Here is a 22413-nt window from a genome sequence, read left to right as displayed (position 1 = left end):
AGCAATACAATTTCCCTGTCAATGAACCTGATGCACAACAGGATTCATATGATGACACTGGTGACCAAGGCACCCAAAGTGTGGGACAGGACCCGCAGCTCTTTAATGCACGTGCATCCCCAACTGAGGATTCAGCAGGTTTTCATGCACTACTCGAAAGGGCAGCAGCCAATCATGATGTGGACATGCATGCTGACCCGGTTGAGGAAGACTTCCTTTTCGACACATTTTCAGTCTCTGAAAGGACAGTAAAGACACTGCCTATGCTTAAAGGAGTCCTCAAGCATGCTGGGGACATATTTAAGGAGCCTACAAGAGCAAGAGTGGTCAATCCACGTATTGAAAAAAAGTACAGACCTGCACCTGCAGACCCCGCATACATTCGGGGACAGTTGCCACTGGACTCTCTTGTGGTCGCCAATGCCAGGAAACGTGCCAACTCCCAAACGACGGGTGAAGCTCCTCCCCCGGATAAGGAGTCTAAAGTGCTAGAGGCAGGGGGCAAAAGAGTAGCTGCGCAGGCATCAAACTTTTGGCGCATTGCCAATACACAGGCACTCTTAGCGCGTTACGATAGGGCGCACTACGACACCCTAGACCAGATTATACAACACCTGCCTCCACAGTTCCAAGAAGGCACTAAACTGCTTATTGAGGAAGGGAAGCTAATCTCAAACGCAGCCATCAAGTGTGCACTCGACGCAGCAGACACAGCTGCTAGAGCTATCAACACTAGCGTTATGCTGAGACGACAGGCGTGGCTACGCATCTCAGGGTTTAAACAGGATATTCAGACAACAATTCTTAATCAGCCAGTCAATCCTGATAGTCTGTTTGGTCCAGATGTTGACACCACCCTAGAGAAAATAAAAAAGGACACAGAGACTGCTAAGTCTATGGGGGCCCTACAGTCACAACAGTTTCGTGGCAGCAATTTTCGTCGCTCAGGTGCACGTGGAGTCACCAGAGGACAAATGGGTCAACAATCTCAGTTCTCAAAAGGTGGAGCACAATCCTCGTTCACGAAACAGAACAAGGGAGGTTACAGAAACAACAGCAACAGAGGTCGCGGCAGAGGAAACAACAGCTCCCGCTCCTCTACCCCAAGCAAACAGTGACTCTCTGTCACTGCCCCCCGACCACTTAACACCTGTCGGGGGGAGACTGCAGCAGTTCCTGCCCGTCTGGAGAAACATCACCACAGACAGGTGGGTGCGACAACTAATCCAGTATGGTTATTGCCTAGAGTTGAAATCCACTCCACCCAACATCCCGCCAAGGCAAAGGCCTATGTCCGCAGAGCACTTGCTCTTATTGCAGCAGGAAGTAGTGGTGATGCTGCAAAAAGGCGCAATCGAGCTCGTGCCGATGGGAGAGGAAGGCACAGGGGTGTATTCCCTGTACTTCCTTATTCCGAAGAAGGACGGATCTCTCAGACCCATTCTAGATCTACGTCCCCTCAACCTGTATATACTATCAGAACATTTCCACATGCTTACACTCCAACAGATTCTTCCCTTGCTAAACCAAGGGGACTTCTTAGCAACCTTAGATCTCAAGGATGCTTATTTCCACATTCCACTACACCCGTCCCACAGGAAATACCTCAGGTTCACTATTCAAGGCAAGCATTACCAGTTCAAGGTCCTACCCTTCGGAGTCACCACAGCCCCAAGGGTGTTTACCAAGTGTCTGGCGACAGTAGCAGCGCACCTCAGGAGGCAGAACATCCATGTCTACCCCTACCTGGACGACTGGCTCGTGCAAGCCAAGTCGGAACAACAGTGCGCCGCGGACATGTCGACTACAATTCACCTTCTTCACAATCTGGGTTTCTCGCTGAACTACCCAAAGTCGCATCTACAACCAGCACATGTCCGGCAGTTCCTAGGTGCGACGATCAACACCCTGACGGCCATGGCTCAGCCAAACCAAGTCAGGATAGACAGCATGCAGTCTCTGATCCAAAAGTTCAGACCACAACACTCGCTTCCAGCGAGAGTGTTCATGCAGTTGATAGGCATGATGGCCTCCTGCATCTTCATAGTCCCTCACGCACGGTTACATATGCGCCCGCTCCAGGAGTGCTTAGCGAATCAGTGGACACAGGCTCACGGGCAATTGACAGACCTAGTGTTGGTTACCAGTCGGGCATACGACTCTCTGCATTGGTGGACTCCACACAACCTTTGCAAGGGCCGACTGTTCCAAGAGCCTGTGCCGCAGATTACCCTGACAACGGACGCATCTCTCCAGGGATGGGGAGCTCATCTGCTCAATTACACAGTGCAGGGACTATGGACGACGCAGCAACAGAAGATGCACATCAACTATCTGGAACTGATGGCAATCTTCATGGCGATCAAGTCCTTCATTGTACATCTGTGCAACAAGGTCGTGTTGGTCCGGACGGACAACATGACTGCAATGTACTACATTCAAAAGCAGGGAGGCACCCACTCGCCACAGCTGTCTCATCTGGCTCAGAGCATGTGGAAGTGGGCCATTCAGAGGAACATTTTCCTCATGGCAGAACACCTCCCAGGGAAGGACAACCAGATGGCGGATCTGCTCAGCAGGTACAGCCATCAAATGCACGAGTGGGAGATACACCCATCTGTCCTCCGCCCGTACTTCCAGCAGTGGGGTCATCCGGAGATAGACCTGTTTGCCACAAAAGACAACGCAAAATGCCAACACTTTGCCGCCAGGTTTCCTCACCCACAGTCGCAGGGGAATGCGATATGGATGAACTGGTCAGGCAAATTTGCGTACGCTTTTCCGCCAGCCCCTCTAATACCGCTGGTCGCAAGAAAGCTAAGGCAGCACGCGATGACTCTCATCCTAGTTGCTCCAACGTGGGCACGCCAGGCTTGGTACACCACGTTCCTCGAACTCTCAGTGGTGCCGCATCAAAGACTGCGCCTCACGCCCAGTCTTTTGACGCAGAACCATGGAGAAATTCAGCATCCAGATCCGCAACAGCTCAACCTGGCGATCTGGCTCCTGAAGTCCTAGAGTTTGGATACCTTAACCTACCTCCGGAATGCATGAACATCATCAAGGAGGCAAGGAAGCCAACTACCAGAGCATGCTATGCTGCAAAATGGAAGCGTTTTGTCATTTACTGTACAGCCAATGACATCAACCCGCTAGATGCATCTATCCCCAACATCATTTGCTATCTGTTGCATCTTTACAAGTGCAATCTAGCGTACACTTCCATTCGGATACATCTATCCGCCATAGCGGCTTATCTTCAAAACAGGCAGCATCTCTCTGTCTTCAGAGTGCCCGCCATTAAAGCCTTCCTTGAAGGTCTGAAACGAGTCATTCCCCCAAGAACACCGCCAGCTCCGGTGTGGAACCTCAATGTCGTTCTCACCAGACTGATGGGACCACCATTTGAGCCACTGCACTCGTGTGAACTCCAGTTCCTTACGTGGAAAGTAGCTTTCCTAGTAGCTATTACGTCTCTCAGGCGTGTCAGTGAGCTGCAAGCGCTCACAATCCAAGAGCCATTCATTCAGATTCATCCAAATAGGGTAGTGCTACGCACTAACCCCAAATTCCTTCCGAAGGTGGTGTCACAGTTTCATCTCAACCAAACTATTGACTTACCAGCATTCTTTCAAAACCCGCAAACGGTGGCAGAAAGAATGCTCCACACCTTAGATGTACGGAGGGCGTTGATGTACTACATAGACAGAACACAACCCTTTAGAAAGACAAAACAACTTTTTGTTGCCTTCGCACCACAACTCAAAGGCAACCCTATTTCCAAAGCAGGAATAGCCAGATGGATTGTTAAGTGCATCCAGATATGTTATCAAAAGGCCAAGCGCACTTTAACAATACCCCCAAGGGCGCACTCCACACGCAAACTGGGGGCATCCATGGCTTTCCTAGGGAACATTCCTTTGGAGGATATTTGCAGAGCAGCCACGTGGGTTACACCACATACCTTTACGAAACACTACTGTGTTGATGTACATTCCAAGCAGCAAGCTGCTGTAGGACAGGCTGTTCTAAAAACACTTTTTCAGGTTTCTGCAGCTGGCACGGGCACCCGCCGCTGATGGAGGGACTGCTATGTATTCTATGCTAAGATATGAATTTAGCAGCCCACATGCCTCGAACTGAATATGCTACTTACCAGTATGCATCTGTTCTTGGCATGTAGGGCTGCTAACATTCATATCGCCCGCCCTCCTCCCCGGTGCCTGTCGCAGCTGCAGATATACTATTGTATTCATTCATTAGCATGGACATCCTTTACACTTTTCACTCCATCTTCTGCCACAATGGCGAAAAACAATCTGGGGATGGAGCCGATGCCCATGCGCACTGTAGTCCAGGGGAGGAGCCACCCATCTCAGGATACTTCGAAGACTCTTCCAGGACAACAATGTGCGATCATCCGGACCCAACACTAGGCGGCGATCTAATGCTAAGATATGAATGTTAGCAGCCCTACATGCCAAGAACAGATGCATACTGGTAAGTAGCATATTCAGTAAGTAACTTGTTCATTAAAACAGATGCTTGTAAGGTTTGCTGCTAGTTCTTGACTACTGGCATATTAGCTACTTGAAAAGAGAGATAAATAATTCTTAAATATGACCCCCACACTGGGTTCTTTTACTCCTGCATTTCCATAATTAATATTAGTCTACTTTTTGTATGAAAACAAAGGTATTTTGTAAATATGCATTAAAAATATACATAAAAGAAGGAAGTTGTGTTGGCGTGCATTGCAGATTCATTTACACCTGAACTAATGACATATAACAACTAAACTGCACTTTGTGGAGTTCCCTGGTATTTTGTCTAAAGTGAGAGGCTTCACGTAATACACTTAGACATTTCTTAAGCCTATAAATGATTTTCCTGACCACTGATTTCTTCTTATGAGGAGACTCCGAGTACCACAAGAGCCAAAAAGTGTAAGGATATTTCTTGAATATTTTTTGTCCCCAAAACAGGTTTAGTCATAATGGAAGTTTACATGAAATTTCAATCTGGCTCAGTTCATGGTCAGAATTATAATCTCCCATATTTCTAGTTATATTGTTAACTTCTTGTGCTTCCCTATCAACAGTGAAATTCCAGAATTGCCTGAACGTGAGGAAGGTGAGGGAGAGGAGAGCGAACTTCAAAGTGCTGGTTTCAGTAACTGGAATCAACCCAGACGGTAAGTAAAGCATGTTTTGTGTAAAAGAAGTAGAGTTTCTTTTGCATATGTCTCAAATTCCACCCCTGTTACAGTAAATTTATTCCACTGAATACTGAATGCATTTCCTATCTGAAATGTGATATTTAGCTTTGACCTCACCTATTCTTGATTCTCAAAAAGACCCATGCTGTGCTTTTCAGAATGACCAGAGGCGGCTTCACATTCACAATAGTGTCGCCCCACTGTTTTCTCGCAGTGTGAGAAGCAGAAACATAAAATGGTATTTTAAATACCATTTTATGCTTCTGCTTCTCGCACTACGAGAAATCGGAGGGGTATTCCTGGTTGGGGCAGGCGGGTGGGCGGTTCGGTGAGTAGTGAGCGGAAGGGTATGCCTGGTTGGGGGCAGGCGGATAGGCGGTTCCAGGAGAAGTAGCTTGCTCAATGCTGTGGGCCCTGACTGTTTGGTCGGCTCTCTGGGCCAGACCTAACCAGTCATGCGCACCCTCTGCCTTTTCTCAGCCTACATAGAGAAAATGGCCTCCCCATAGGCGCTCGGCTTGGCGCCGTCCCCACCAATGTTGTGATTAGCTTAGGGGAAGGAGGCTGCCTGTGGCTGCTTCCTGTTGGGAAAACTCGGCACCCGGCCAGGATCTGAGGTACTGCAGGATCCGGTAAGGTAAGTTTTTACATTTTTTAATTATAAACCCCCCTCCACCTTTCCCCATGAAACCGCAGCCCGAACCCTACCCCCGTCATGCCAGCTGCAACTGGCTACCTTTGTTAGTGAGGTACTATACCTCCCGTTGTTTATTGTGTTTCTGTGTGGACGTTAATGCACAAGCCCACTCGTTGTTTGTGTTAGCACTTACAGCAGACAACAGGTGCCCCATCAATTGTATGTGATTGCATTTGGAACTTAGCATAACTCCATTCATTGTCTTGTCATTCAGAGCATTGCACGTCCATTCATTTGTTTGTGTTTAAACTGGCAGATAACAGCCTTTCTTTCATTTACTCTGTGTCTGCGTGTGCAACCGAGGTTCCGCTCCCCCATTCAATCATTATCAGTGCTTGCATGTCTAACTGTGGCACCACTCTTGCATTTATTCATCGTCAGCATGGAAAGGCACAGGAGATGTTTTCCTTCTAGGAGACGGGTTCATTCATGTTCATGTGTATTTTGTTTCTCTGTTGTGTCCTCTGTCGTAGCTTAGAATCCAAGCAGCATTGCTCAAGGAAATTAATTAACCTGCAGCACATCTATATGTGTAGTTTGCAACAGTGAGTAACCTGACACAGCTATGTATGTTGTTTTGGGCAATGTAGTTATTCATAGGCTTGTCAAGGTAGTATCTATAAATATTACCTGAATCTTTAAGACTAGCCTAAAAGTTATTTTTCTCTCTCACCTCGCTTGCACATTAGTCAACTCTGGCCTATTTGTGCACCTCACTAATGCAGTGAGCAGCCCAGGCTTTTCTGACCAGCTCCCCTTATCCTCACATGTCACATACCGCTATATGTATCAACAAACCATTTTGCATTTCCTAAATAGCGAATTTTAAGGAATCGCTATTTAGGAAATGCAAAACGGTATGTATGTACAAAATCGCTTTCCAATAGCGATTCCTTAGCATTCCTAATTTGAGATTAGCAAATTGTTAATCGCAAATTACCCCTTCATTTCCATGGGCCAGGAGGCCCATAGGAATGAAAGTGCAATTTGCGATTAGCAATTTGCTGATCGCAAATTAGGGATTTTTCCAAGGGTGCAGGGGTGTCTCAAGAACACCCTGCTGCACCCCTGAAAAATACATTTGGGGGCATATGGCGCACATACAAGCCCTAAGGGCATGTATGGGCGTCATATGGCACCTTTGGTTTTTTTCAAAAAAGCTTTTTGATAAGAATTCGCAAATTACCACCAACTAGAAGTTGGTGGTAATTTGCTAATCCTTAATGGCAATTTTTGAATATTTTTTGTTTGATACATTGCATTTAAGGAATCGCAAAATTTGCAATTCCTTAAGTGCAATCGCAAAATAAGGATTAGCAAATTTTGCTATTCCTTATTTTGCATCAAACTTGTTTGATACATACCATTTGTCTATTTAGCATTCGCAAAGGCCGAAATTCGCAGAATTTCGGCCTTTGCGAATGCTAAATAGCTTGATACATATAGCGGATAATCTGCATGCACATGGAGGTAGGAGAACACATATTTACAAACATTTTATGAGGGCGATTCCAAGCCTTTTTCCCTGGTGACAGCATTACTGGGGAAGCAAACTAGGAATGTTCTTAAATCTTGTGAGTGTGCCGGTAAAAACAAATTTAGGTCATTTTATTAAAGAAATTATTTTGAAAATGGACCATTTGTGCCATTTTTATTTTTGTTCCTCAGGGATAGACCCCCAGGACCACCCTGAGGAATGATATGCTCAGTGGCTACACTCTCTCAATCAAATGAATGGTTTCATCTTAAGCCTTACCTCCTTGAAACTTTTCCAGCCGCCAATTAGAATGACCATGCTAAAGGTGCATTCAAGTGGGCAGAAGGGCAGCTTAATTTTTTGTTTTTGTTTGCAACAATCACAATTCTCCTAACATTTGAATATTGCCACTGTGCATATAATATACTGGAAATGTTTTAGATACTTACAAAAATTCCAAATGTCCATTCATGGCCCTCCAACTCACCCCTGTCCCCTTCCTTTGTTCTCCCTAAATTTCGGAACCATATGTCTTGCAATAGTCAAAATAAAACGTGGACTGTGTATTGTGCACATGTTTCAGAAGGGCAGCCAGGTAGAGTGATTTCATTTAAAGACACTTAGCATAGGAGTGTGATATATAGTAAACTTAATCCTGCACACCCCATTCGCATTTCCACTAAGTCCATGTCATGTTAGCCTGGGTCATTGAAATGCAGGTTCCCCAATAATTATGCCTTGACCATTCGCCCTGAACACCCACCTTTCATCTTACTCGTTCTGTTTTAAATAGCAGGGTGCTTCCTGAATAACTTGATCCTGCGTATGAGGGTGCAGTTTAGCCAATAAGTCGCTTGTTGCTTAGAAACCCCTTACAATAACTGTATCAGCACAGTTTAAATAGCCCCTTTGAAAATGAAAGGACCTTTGCAAGGATTTAAGACATTCCACATACAGACCAATGTGCAGTCACACCAATTCAAAATATGAAGGGAAGGTGGTTGAACCACCTATTCTCGAAATAGTAATTGAAGCAGAACCTACAAAAGAGGATACTGTAGGGCAGAGAAGAGGACAAAAATTGCATAAGTCATACCCAACAACATAAAGAAAGTAATTTTATTAAGCAGAATTTCCAAACCTGCCACCTGAAAACCTCTGAGACATTACGACAGTAATTCTGAGAATGCAAAAAATATCTGTGAATGTTATGTTATATTAAAAGACAATAACTAAACCCTTACCTCTTGAAAGTTTATTAAAGGCTGGGGCTTAATCCCCAGTCTACGCCAAGCAGAATTTGCAGATTTTATTTCAAGGCCGTTTGTGCCTAGTTTGTTCCTCCTCTAAATGCTGCACGCACCACAACTATTCTAAGCATTTTTCTAAGATGGGAGTGGTCTGAGGTGATTTGAATGTTCTTAGGATGCGAATTCCCCAAAGGGCTTCCTGCAATTTGAGATTTTCTCTGTCCGCTCTGATTCTGTTTTATCTGGTTGTGTTTACTCACACTGAGTCTTACTGTCCCAGTGCTGTAGAATGTTGATTCATTCACAAAACTGGGTTGAGATATTGAGGGACGTTTTTCATGAATAAGCATCAGACCTAGGATCTTAAGCTGAATATCTTGTTAGCAGGTCCGAGCTGTTTCAAAAATTCTTGTGGGTTGTGATCTCATTTCTTTGGGTTAAAGGGCCACCTTTAAAAATTGAGCCAAAAATCATCACAAAGCCGACAAATTCGGACAGTTCTAGGTGGTTTGTTGTTGGATTAGAACATTTTTCACAATTATTATCATTGCAACAACAGCAAATTAAACGGGGATTAGTGTACTTCACTCAAGCTGAGGCGTCTTATTTTGACAAAAGGAGTACCTGGCAACCTCTGCTCGCCCCATTATGCAGTAAGTACTTGGGGTCCAAATGGGTTCCACCATTCATATAGTATTTGTGACTGATACACACACCTCCATATGTGTCATACTTGGTAAAGACATAGGACTCAAGTTATAGGAATTGAGAACTCCCCACAGAGGTGGATAAGCGAAGCTGTGGGCCCATCGACTATTAGTTTTTTACCAGCAGCAAAGGGTTTCACTTTGATTTAAAAAAAATAGTTTTATTACCTCAACAACAATTTACAAATTGCATTCAGTCACTTTGCATCTTGCCAACGCTAGTGCTCTTCACTGTCTAGCATATGCAGTATCCCTCAGCAAACAGTCAACTCAGTTAGGATATGCACATTATTAACGGAAACGGAGGCTGTGGGACAACATCGATTAGTAATAATCCTATTTTTTTTTATCAGTTGTCTTCTCTCAATTAACCCGATGGTTAATATATACATGCTTAGGTACACCACGGTCAATATGGTCTTTCATTTAAATAAGTTAAAAGCCCTAGAAATATTGTTTCTGCTGGCATTATTCATCAATGTACTAATACTTCAACTCCTGACAATATTGTTTCTGGAAATAATCATAATACTGCTACTACTTCTAATAGTAGCGCTCTCCAGAGTGCTACTAGTACTAACGGTACTTGCTGTGCCTTAGCTAGTACTACATATCGCAATTAGTGTTATTGTTAGTATTGTTAAAAAAGCTAGTAATACTGTTAAAAATCAAACGATTATTACAAGCTGTGGAAGCAGTTTTAGGATACTTGCTGCTAACAGCACCACCAGTTCTACTACTATTAAAACAAATAACGATGGAGATGCCAGTGTTGCTAATAATTTTATCTTGGTCACTACTACCGCTGTAAAGAATATTTCTGCTATTGGCAGTACTGTTACTTGTTCTACCTTTACTTATAGTAGTATTAAGGTCGCTTTATTGTAGACAGCAGGGCGGTGTGGCATCTGTGCTACTTACATGTGCATTGCAGAGCTAGGAATCTGATTAACGCAGCTTTGAAATTACCCATTGTAGGATGGCCTGCATTGTACATTATTATCTTGTTGAATCAGGGGACACAGGTATCAGTTCCCAGAGCTACATTCTTCACTTTTGAAGGAATCCTGCTCAAACATTACTTAATTTTGCATTACTTCAGTGAATACATTATGATGCAGTGCATTTGTATGTGTTACATGTTTTGGAAAGGGAAGGAAATTTAAATTGTCAAGTTATACATGGTAGCATTGTTGGAAAGTGTCAGGTTTAAAATATATAATGATAACAATGATGACTGAGTGACATAATCTAATAGGTATTTTGTGATATTCTGTTCTTTTAGGATTGAGCTTTGGCGAGAACCCGGCAAGTCTCTAGGAATAAGCATAGTTGGAGGCCGAGGAATGGGAAGCCGGTTGAGTAATGGTGAAGTGATGAGAGGCATTTTTATTAAGCATATACTGGAAGACAGCCCTGCTGGTAAAAACGGAACGTTAAAGACTGGAGATCGTATAGTTGAGGTACATAGATCCTGAATCATACGTTCTTATATTGCAAATACACATGTCTATATCTTATTTTTAACTTTAAACCTAATCAATTAAGTTAACTTTGACCTTTTACAGTAACATCAAAACTTCAATCTCATTTACCTCTCCTTGGATGTGAACTTGGTTGTTCGACAACGTCAAGTGTAAAAGCTATAATTATGTTTTCTTGTTGCATTGATCATTTCAAAGACTACAGAAGTTATACAGTCTTACATCCAAGGAAAGCACCTTTTTTACCTTCAAAGCGAATACACATTAAAATTGTTATGGAATTTATGTTGTTCAAAGTACAATTGATCATTCGTCAGAAAATTAGCAACATTTTTATCAGAGAAATTATTAATGAAAACATTGTATGTTTTTGTTTATTGATGATAACAAACACCCCATTCGCTTCTGGAATGTTGCTTCATAATCAAATAAATAACGGGGAGAGAAGAGGGGTAGGGAAATCAAGTATAAATGAACATCTACATGGTACGTCTAATCTTTGTAAGTTATACTTTAATAAAAGTTTGCAGGCTGTGGGCTGTTCACCGACCTTTGAGACTGTTGTCAAGTCAATCAACTTCATGGACCTATTGACGGATGCTTACTTTATAATCCCGAGAGCCTGGCCACTATACTGTGAAGTTTTTTAAAAAGCTAATTATACAAGAAAACAAAACAGACGGACAAGAGACGGGCATTATTGATGCTGTACTCTTGATGTGTGGAAAACAGAAATCAGTATTTTTGTATTAAGTCACATTCATCAGCATTATAATCTATCACATCTTCCAGATCGTGCTGTGCCAGATGTGACCGTAACATCCCTTGAATATGCCAGGGTCTGGATCTCAGTGGCATAAACATACAAAAGTTGGCTGACGAAGTATTGCAGTATATAAGGCTGCACACCAAGTTTTTAAAAATAGAAAGGGCCTTCTACCCCATTTCATTGTGATGCACCTTTTAGCCAATATAAGTGCAATTGCAGTATATTTCCTAATGGGTGTGGGAATCTCAAAGCTATACAGGGGCAGGTTCCAAATTGATGTCTATCATTTTACTGAATTAAGTCCAATAAAATGCGGATATTTGGGAAACACCCAAGACTAGTGTATAAAGTCAGTTGCCACCAACCTCGCCCCAAACGACATTTATGTCAAATAGAGGTTTCTCTGAAGCCATATCAATGAATCTTAGTAAGTATATAATAGAACCTCTGGATGATCTTGAATTGTATTAATCAATACCTGCTATTAAGGGAGGTACTCTTTGGTAGCCGAGCAGCAGAGAAAACATACAATCAGGAAATAATATGCTTAGAGCTGGTCTTTTGTTAAAGAAAGTAGTAGTGAAAAGGAATCAACCTTGGCAACAGAGACGCTGGCAACTTCTTGGACTGCACTAAAATTCTATAATAAAGAATCACATTAAGGGGTGAAAGGGTTGGGCATTGCTTTAAGATCTTAAGTTGATTGATGAATACGCCTCTCGTAGTTACAGTTTGTAGTCTGCATAACTGTTCGCTCACACATCTCTCAAGACATACTGGGATCCAGACTCACCAACCAGCTTGCATCTCAGTAGCGTACAGCAGCGCTTCCTGATCTCGCCGTAAAAGTGATTTCCATGCATTCATAGTAGTGCCTCTGCTGACAGTCATATCTCTAGGCAGGTGAGCTGCAAAGTCCGGCTTCAAAAGACAAGTGTGAGGCAGCGTCTCCCTCAAACCACAAGTGTGGCAATTCAGTAGGCCCATGTATCCAATAATATGCGTTTTGTCCCTGAACGATGTGATGATAAAGCTGAAAGTATGTAGCACTGAGGTCACTCCGGTTGTATGGAAGAATCAATGTTGACAGTTTAATTTGGGATTGCCTACCTGTTTATGCTAATTTAATCATTAGTTGGTGTAAGGTACAGAAGAAAGAACTGGTCAAGACAATTGGAATGTTTAGGAACAAATTGAGTAGCCTAGGCAGCACTATTATTTCCTTGACAGTGATTCTGCTCATAAGAAACAGCAGTAGCGTATTCCTTTTATTAATGTTATCTGAGAGTTTAACAGGCACACCATAGTTATCTCTAAGATTCTTATCAGGGTCTCTATGCAACATTATGCTCAAATATCAGACTGGTTCTGACGTGCAGTTCAGTGAGAACTCAGAGTGCACCGACACATACATTTAGTTTACTGTTAAATAGAAGATTTTTCCAAATTAATCTTCAAGCAAGAGAGATCCAAAGCATATGCTCTCATATCCGATCTCAGATATTTATCTGAAGGTCTCTGATGTATATCTGTATATGCTGAGAGTATCAGCCTGTAGCCACCAAATCCCAGCTCCCTGTGCACATGACTCATTACCACATTTGCATAAAGCAGTGGAGAACGTGGGCACCCCAGCGTGTTCCCCTGCTGACTGGGATAGGGCAGTTACAGAGCAATTTTACTCTGATACAAACTGTGTATAGCAAACAGATCAGTTTGTAAACCTGTCTCCAACCCCAGTCTTTTCCACCACATTGATTTCCCACTCACCTAAGTCAAATGATTTTTCAGCATCCCAGAAAACTGCCACGGCAGTCACATTGGGATCAAGCTGGCAAACCTTGTCAAAAAAGTTCTAAGATGCTGTGCAATACATCTTCCTGTAATAAAACCCATTTCCTCACATAGGATCAATCCAGGTATAAAGAGACTAATTCGATTTGGTTATTAAAATGGCAAGCATGGTGGGGCACCCGTCTGCCATAGGTAAGTCATCAAACACAAGAGAGTGGTCAGAGTACGTACCCACAAGATTGGAACAAGGGTACAACAGCAAACAGTAAATATGAGAATGCTTATTGTGGACATCACACATATGTGATTTTGGCACTGTTGTGGTTCTATATCTTTATATAGTAGCTATTGTTCCATTATGCAACATATTTTGCATGCTGCAGCAAACTACGTTCTAGGGGGTCTGTTGATCTACCGAGATCAGGGTTCAAAAGACAGTTAATGTCTCTTCACCATGGGGGCGTGGCTAACAGCCGAGCATGTCGGACGCGGACTAAGTGAGCTCCGTTAGCAAAAACCCCTAAAATACTGGCAATTATCCTGATTCTGGTTTGAAATACCACCCTCGGTACCTCTGACACGCAACGCAGCTGGAGACGGAACGAGAGGTCCGGGAGAGCACCCGGGTTCTGCTGAGAGCGGTTTGTCCCCGGAGACGCGGAGAGGCCTGGGACGCGAGGGGGAGCCGCGTCCCACAGTACTGCTGCATCGGACCGGAAGCGGCTGCCTGACGGCGCGACTGGTCGAGCCCGGCCGGGTGTTGCGGGGTAGACGCCGGAGGCCGACGCCGGACCACTGCCCATTGCCTGAAACTCCCCCCTGCAGAGTGAACGGGACCACTGGCGGAGATAACTCGGGCCGGCTCTCAGAGGAAGCGGAGAAGGGACCGCGGCGCACGAACGGCCGTTACAAAAGGCTCGAACAGGGGCGCGAAGGGTGAACGGTAGCACCGACCGCCCTGGTGACTTCACGGGACCCGAGATTGGTGGATGACACACCGGAGGCCTGCGGGGTCGGCTTCAGGACGCCACTACCAGTTTAGCCGGAAGTCGGAGGACGAGGCCCGCCGGACACATCCTGAGCACGGCGAATCGGCGGGGGAGATCCGACTCATCACGGGGACAGGGGCAGAAGGAGGACTTGCGTGGCTGGTGAGCACCGACACGCCACACAGCAGGAGCACCGTGGCAGTCCATACTGGCTCAGCGACCCAGGGAAAGACGGAGGAGGTGTTGTAACCTCCCCCCCCCGGGCATAGAGGCGCCCATCACTGATTACTGAGAGGGGCAGGGACGGGACCCGTAGGCTGGCTGAGTTGGTGGCTGAGCGCAGAGGACACAGAAGGCAAACATAGTGTGGGAGCGCTGAGGCGATCGGCAAGTGCAACGTCACCAACACCCCAGGTCGGAGTGGGCACAGATTGTGGAAACGGGTGGTAAGTGGGGCCCCTACGGAAGAAAGTGCACCAGGCAACAGACTGCTGGGGCCCGATACGGACCGGAAACACACTGGTTGCCACGATACACGGGGATCAGAATGCGCCACGGCCCACTGGCGCACGCCGACTGCGGGTCTCGGGCGACCCTGTGATGGTGGACTCAGGACGCATTATACTGGAACCTCGGGTCATTATATTACCAGCGGCAGCGGCGGAGAACAGTAACCGAGACTCGCCATAGAACGGAGCGCACGCCATGGTAAATAACATTCAGGTGCTACAGTAGCAGTCGCAGTCTCTTATACCCAGGTCCACAGCAGATCGGGATCGGATTGGGTGAACACATAGTGGATCCCACAGGTGACGGACAGGGCATTTACTCGTGCCAACGGCGTGCCAGGTCCCTCTTAGGAATACGACTGCCCTCCACAATAGTCAGGCGTCATCGGAAAGGTTGGTGGAGGACGCCCAGAAGTAGCCCGTGAGGTAAAAACTGACGGTTGCAATGGGCCGAAACAGACTACGACAGCCGGACCCGGTCTCCAATGGGGCGGCGCGCTTCACTGGATCGGACGACCATATAGTGTCACAAATGAAGAGATAATCCCTCCAACCGGGTTAAGTGCACAGGACGCGAAGCTGGACCTTATCCTGACAGAAATAAGAGCGTCTAGAGAGGCGCTAGAGGCTAGAATCGACACGATGTCGACGAGCCTCTCCCTACTGAAAGACGACCATAAGAAATTGGCGGAAAAAGTTGTGGAGAATAAACTTGCCCTGACCGACCTCATTCCACAACAGACGGAACATTCCACGCGCCTGGAGGTCTTGGAGAAGCAGCTTAAGGAATTAAGAGACGGAGTGGACGATGCGGAGGGACGATCGCGCCGCAATAACGTCTGCATCCTAGGCGTACCGGAACGCAGCGAAGGGGCCAATCCGACCAGGTTCGTAGAGGACTGGCTGAAGACAATAGTGGACCCTGCGGCCCTCACTCAGATGTATAGTGTTGAAAGAGCGCACAGAGTGCCACCGAGGCCGCCGAGGCCAGGCGCGCCGCCAAGGCCGTTAATAAACACTCCAAAAAATTGCCTCTCCACCTACATTTAAATCCACACTTGGGGAAAGTTGAGCACGCTAAATGTCGTAATCAGCAAGGTATTTTTATTTATACCAATTCATTTTTTCAATTTAAACAAAATTTGTCAAAAAAATCATGAATGAACCAACACACAAAGACAATTATTGGCAATACATATTTACATCAAAATTAGTGAACTATTTGCCATACAGTTGTATTGCAAACTGAAAAAAAGAGAGGGACATTCAACCTTAAATGACAAAAAAATATATACAGAATTAATACACAGAACAGTTTTGGCATGACAATGTAAAAAAGTGAATTACGAGCAAGTGTAAAGAGTCAGTATAGAACCCAATAAAGTTTTTGAAAAAGGAAAGAAAGTAGCAAAGAAGCAAAGAAGCAAATACACTTTATAATTCTTTTTACAACCAGTAAGAACTGGTATTAGGGAACGGATCCCAGTTAATCCTTGCTAACTGGCCGACGCGTTTCGATTCCAGGTAGTGGTTTCTGGAATCTCATCAGGGCACAAATTAATCTCTCTGTGGGGTAAAGAAGAAAAAAAGGGGGGGGGGACATAATTTAATTGTCAAATTTATAGTCAAGGACACTAAACCCTGTTTAATGTGACACTCCAGTCTCAACCTGAACCTACCAATGTAGGAATTGAAGCCGATTAAAGAAAAGAAGCAAGTCTGCTGAAGCAGCCATGTAGTCACGAGGAAGGAGGGGGCCACCTGCAGTACGGGGCAAAGAAAAAGACATTGGATAACTAACTCCGTACGGCCAACTTTCCCCAAGTGTGGATTTAAATGTAGGTGGAGAGGCAATTTTTTGGAGTGTTTGTTACAAAGAAGGCCTAGCCTCCTCACCTGTCCTTTTGGGCCTGGCTCCCTCCTTGTGTCCCAGCCAAGGCCGTTAATAGCACGCCTCCTACACTTCAAAGACAGGGACACAATTTTGAAAGCAGCGAGAGAGACCGGGGTGAAAAATACGACAATCAAACGATATCGATATACCCGGACTTTACACAAGCAGTACAGAAGGCCAGAGCGTCATTCTGGGGAGTGAAACGTACTCTGAGAGAGCGTAACGTGAAATATGCACTATTTTTCCCAGCAAGACTTAAAATTATCCATGATGGTAAGTCCCATTTCTTCGATGACCCAGAAGAAACGTCTGAATGGATTGAGGTGGCACTACCAACGCCCAGGTCGAGGAACAATTCCGCGGACACGCGGCACCGAAAGCAGTCCACACAAGGGGGCAACGCCTCGGCCCAGGATGGGGAGCCAGATGCGCGATCAGCGCAGGATGGGAATATTCAGGCGGATAGAGGTGGGAACTCGGCGGACTTGGTGATGCTTACGGCCACTGCACTGGCAGAACACGACATGAACATTGATACGGTGTCGAACAGCCAATACAGTTCAAGTACAATAGCATCGGACACGGACGCTAGTTTGCACCGGTCTCCATGCATAACAGCGCAGATGGCAGAGGACATGTGAAAAACGGCGAAGCAGAGGTGAAGTGGTGATGCATATGTGACATCGTGAGCTGATGTGGAGGGTGGGAAAAGGAACCAGGGGGGGAAATGTTGATAATGGGGAAATTCAACGGAGGACCTTGACTGTTAACAGTAGAGGAAAGAGCGGTCGAGCACACGCCCCCCAGGCGAAGGCATGACTGCATTCAGTTTATACCCCTGTTGGGTAGTATTGTTTGGTCCCGGCCAGTTGTGGGGTGGGGACCTCAAGGTTGGGGAGTTGCGCACAGGTATGGCACACGTCATGTACAATTTGCTGACACAAGCACGAGGGGCTGGGGCAATGTCTGAGAAAAAGGAGTTTACAAGTAATGTCATCACCTAACAATTACCAGTTCTGCACCTGGAATGTGAGAGGTCTGGGGTCGATCCACAAAGGACACAGTGTGAGGGCTCAACTGAACAGGAGACAAACACAGATAGCGTATCTACAAGAAACACACCTGAATAGGGCGGAGGGAGAGAAACTAGCCCGCAAATGGAAAGGCCAGCTGTATGCCACAGAATACTCCGCATTCTCGAGGGGGGCGGCGATCTGGATTAGTAATACTATACCGTTCACACCAGTGGAAAAAAGGGTAGACAGGAACGGGCGGTATGTGTTTGTACGGGGAACGCTAGATGGTACAAGTGTGGTGTTGGGCTGTGTATACGCCCCCAATACAGAGCAATCGAGATTCTTCGAGAACATTAGCGGTGTGCTATCGGACTGGGTGGGACAACACTGGGTAATAGGAGGGGACTGCAACTGAACAGGTCACACCCACCGCTGAACGCAACGGATAGTAAGAAGCAAGCAGCAGCACTGACGCAATGGGCAAGCGGGTGGGAACTGGATGATGCATGGAGGACCCTCCACACAAACGACAGGGAATACACATTTTACTCCCCACCGCACAGGTTGCACACTAGGATAGACCGCATATTTTGCTCCAGAGCACTACGAGGGGCGATCGCCTCAGTATCGCACATGGGAAAGACATTATCAGACCATAACCCGGTAGAATTGTCTTTGCAGTGGGGGAGGATACCCACTCCAATCCCGACATGGCGCCTATCGCCGGGTCTCCTGGAAGATGCAGTGTTCAAATCCTCACTGCTAGATGCATGCACGACATACTTCACAGAGAACGAAAACACTGCCAGCAGCAGGCAAATAGAATGGGACGCCTTCAAGGCAACTTTGCGCGGTGTAGCAATGGGCACTAAAGTGGGAATGAAGCGCCTAGTGCTGGAGAAGTTAAGAGCAGTGGAGGGAAGCTTAGCTGCACTTGAGGGCGAAGCGGCAGGCACTGACGGAAACCTCATGCAGTTACAGGAAGCTCATATCCAACATGCTGAATTGTTGGAAGAGCTAAGGTTAATAGATTATAGAGAATACACGAATAGAGTACATACGCAGGCTGACAAAGCTGGGGCGCTGCTGGCACGCATGACACGCAATGCTCCGGACAATGCCCCTATCACCAAGGTGTATGACCGGAATGGCGATATAGTGCAGACCCAATTAGAGATAAATGAGACGTTCCGGAAATACTATGCAGATCTGTACGGTCCGCACGCGCCACTCTCGGAACCGGAACTTGATTCCTTCTTGACTGACATTTGTAATCCCCAACTGACAGATGCACAACAACAGATTCTTGCTAAACCCATCACCCTGGCGGAAGTTAGGCAGTCCATAAAAGCACTACCGAGGAATAAGGCACCGGGCTCGGATGGCCTACCGGCGGAATTCTATTTGACATACATAGAGGTCCTGGCCCCCCGCCTTCTAGCGCTCTACAAAGAGGCGATGGAAGGTGGCGAACTCCCTGCGTCGACACTTCAGGCACTGATAGTATCATTGTTGAAGCCAGGTAGAGATGCGCTGTGCTTAGAGAATTACAGACCCCTATCGCTCCTCAACATGGATTATAAAATATTAAGTAAAATCTTGGCAACTCGACTATCACAATATATTCCTGATCTAATACATTCGGCCAGTGCGGATTTGTACCAGGCAGGAGCACTGCACTGAACCTGAGGCGACTGAGCCAACTAATGGCCGGAGGGGAGGAAGGGGAGAATAATGAAGGGTGTATATCACTAGACCTTAAACAGGCATTGGACTCCCTGAGATGGGATTATATGCTGGCTGTATTGGGGAAATTCGGCGTTCCACAAGCTTACACAAAATGGATCGCCTTACTATATCACATACCCACAGCACGCATCAGGACTAATAGATGCATCTAAGCCCAACTTGACATTGCTAAGGGAACGCGACAAGGATGTCCATTATCGCCCTTACTATTTATTATAGCCCTAGAACCCCTGATGATAAAAGTCCGCACCATGGCGAATACCATAGGGATAGTCCGACTTAATACCCACCATATCATCTCTGCATACGCAGACAACATTTTATTATTCCTGCGAAACATGACAGACCCATTAGAACCGGTATCGGAGGTGTTTGAAGCGTTCAGAGAGATATCGGGTCTCAAGATTAACGCGTCTAAATCATACGGGTATAGTTTTCGCAGGCCCATGATAGATACCCACATACAATTCGTCCCCTACCAATTCCAAATAGCTCCGGTAACATTCAAATACCTAGGTATACAAATTTATAGAGATGAACAGGATCTATTCGAGGGCAACCTGGGTAGAGCCCTTAATGCACTAAAACCACAAATCCGCTTTTGGAACACCTTACCATTGTCGGTCGCAGGCAGAGTGGCGATCTCGAAAATGGTGGTCCTGCCCAGACTTATATGCTACTTCACGAATGTGCCTGTACTAGTGCCCAGGGCCTTCTTTAAGCAGCTGAATACACTGGTGACGGAATTGGTCTGGGTTACGGGCAGGAGACGCATACGTCTAGCCAAACTGCAACTGCCGACGGACGGCGGAGGGTTGGGAGTGCCTGATATGATAGCATATGGATACGCTTGCCAGCTTCAGTGGCTGGCTTACTGGCTGGCAGGTCGCAACTTGCACGAATTGACCATGTCAGAGGCAGATAAGAGCAGGGGTCACATACACAGATTGTTGCTCCCCAAGGAGAAAATACCACCGTCAGCCCCCCCTTGCTTAAACTTGCAATACAGCAGTAGAGAGCAGCGTTAAGGTACATTGGCAATCGTCAGGCTTATGCACCCACGATACCTCTTCTGGGCATCCCCTTAGGAACAGGAACACTTACAGAACGCAGGCTGAGTTCATTGCACGAGGCTGGGGTGACGCAGGTAGGGGACTTCTTTTCGGAGGGTAGACTTCTGACACGTGCGGACTTTCTACAAATACACCAGGCACCGAGGTCGATCTTTATATTACATGCACAAGTTGCGCACTACATTTCCACACACTGGGCGAGGGATGGCATGGAACCGGAAGCGACGGCCCTACTCACTATGCAATACCTCATGGGGTTGGGCAGCCACTTGACAAAGTGGATCGCTAAGGGTATTAGAACAAGCAAAAATACCCCGCTGCACTCCCTTCGTACATGCTGGGAGGGAGATACAGGCGGAGACATTAGTGATAAAGACTGGGCGAGGATACTACAACTCCCCAAGAAAGTGTCACGAAACCCTAAGTTCAAATTCATTCAACTCATGATCGTACATAGAGCGTACCTAACGCCATACAGAATACAGGCGTTGTTCCCCGAGGCGTCCAATCAATGCCCCAGATGTCACCGAGATGATGCGGGTATGTCACCGAGATGATGCGGGTGTGCTACACATGTTCTGGGACTGCCCCAAGTTGGGATGTTACTGGGCCACAATTCACCACATCCTAAGGGAGGTTGCCCCAGGTAGACCCTATGAGTCGGTACTATACATCATGCTGGGGCTGGGACACAAAGAGAAGAAGAGGAGTGTGGCCACCAGATTCGTAGACCTAGCACTGATACTAGTGAAGAGGATGATAGCAATGAAATGGAAGTCAGCGAAACCACCGAGTGTGGTATCTTGGAGTAATGAGGTGGTGAGATGGGGAAAGGCGGAAGGCCAGGAGCTACAAAGGGAGGCGCGAAGAGGTCTGCGCACACTACCGATTTCCTTAGACTGGAATACGATAATGTTAGAGTTTGAAAGGGGTACGGAGATGCACATCTAGTGAATGCCTGTGTTGATGGTGAATGTGCTGGAGGATGGAGGGTACACGAGGGGACCCATACGTGGGAGGTAGAGCATGAGACGCAGGAAACCACATTCATGGAGTACAGGTTGCAGGCTTGGGACTGATAGTGTTTTACAGTACCATTGTAAAGAAGTGGTGATGAGACAAATGGACATTATGTCACGGACTACTGCAGAATGGACATTGTTCACAAATACAACGCCCTATGTCACATGGAAGTGCCGGGGGGGGGGGGGGAGAGGGAGTTTACTTACCGCAAAGTTAAAAAAAGGAGTTATTCAATAGTAATCTTGAGATCAAGGAGAGGGGCACCGCTAATGGGTAAAAAAAGAAAAATGGTAATGTTGTTGGTCAAACTGTAATGGAGACGTAAAATATTATATGACTAACTGAAGAAGACATGTATATATGCTTAAGTGCGCCCTTGGTATGACAATAAAAATATATTTTTAAAAAAATGTCTCTTCACCAAATTAATTAACAATATCTGAAAGAAACACGTTAGTTATAGATTCCTTACCTTTGAATTACCCCCAGGCGTCAGACTGGACCCGGAAAGTTTTTTCGGCAGCAGTCCCTCTGCGTGTCGGAAGGTGGCGTTGGTCGGCTCTGCGTCCATCGTCAGTGTCATGGTTGCCGGGATGACGTTGCCACACCTACTTTGCACGCTGATGTCAGTTCTTTAATTTTCCGCGCCAGCCTGCACACATCTGGGAAGATCGGTACCTCAGCCATTTTTTGACTACGTTTTTTCGACTCCAAGCAGGTGCATGAGGGATGCCCGGGTTTAAGGCCTGCGGTTCCTCTATCCA

General features: G+C 46.1%; 1 protein-coding gene across 7 annotated transcripts in view; it reads left to right on the top strand.

Moving 5' to 3' along the window:
* MPDZ (multiple PDZ domain crumbs cell polarity complex component) overlaps window positions 1-22413 on the top strand; it is an 832961-nt gene that overhangs the window by 416184 nt on the left and 394364 nt on the right. For all 7 annotated transcript variants that reach the window (XM_078675896.1, XM_078675898.1, XM_078675897.1 and 4 more), the window contains 2 exons: window positions 5102-5194; window positions 10635-10812. In XM_078675896.1, the coding sequence (XP_078532022.1) occupies window positions 5102-5194; window positions 10635-10812 (271 nt within the window). The remainder of the gene's footprint in view (window positions 1-5101; window positions 5195-10634; window positions 10813-22413) is intronic.

Source organism: Lissotriton helveticus, chromosome 2_1, assembly GCF_964261635.1.
Source record: "Lissotriton helveticus chromosome 2_1, aLisHel1.1, whole genome shotgun sequence".
Taxonomy (NCBI): Eukaryota; Metazoa; Chordata; class Amphibia; order Caudata; family Salamandridae; genus Lissotriton; species Lissotriton helveticus.
Note: the sequence above shows the minus strand (reverse complement) of the source record. Positions and strands in the feature narration are given on the sequence as shown.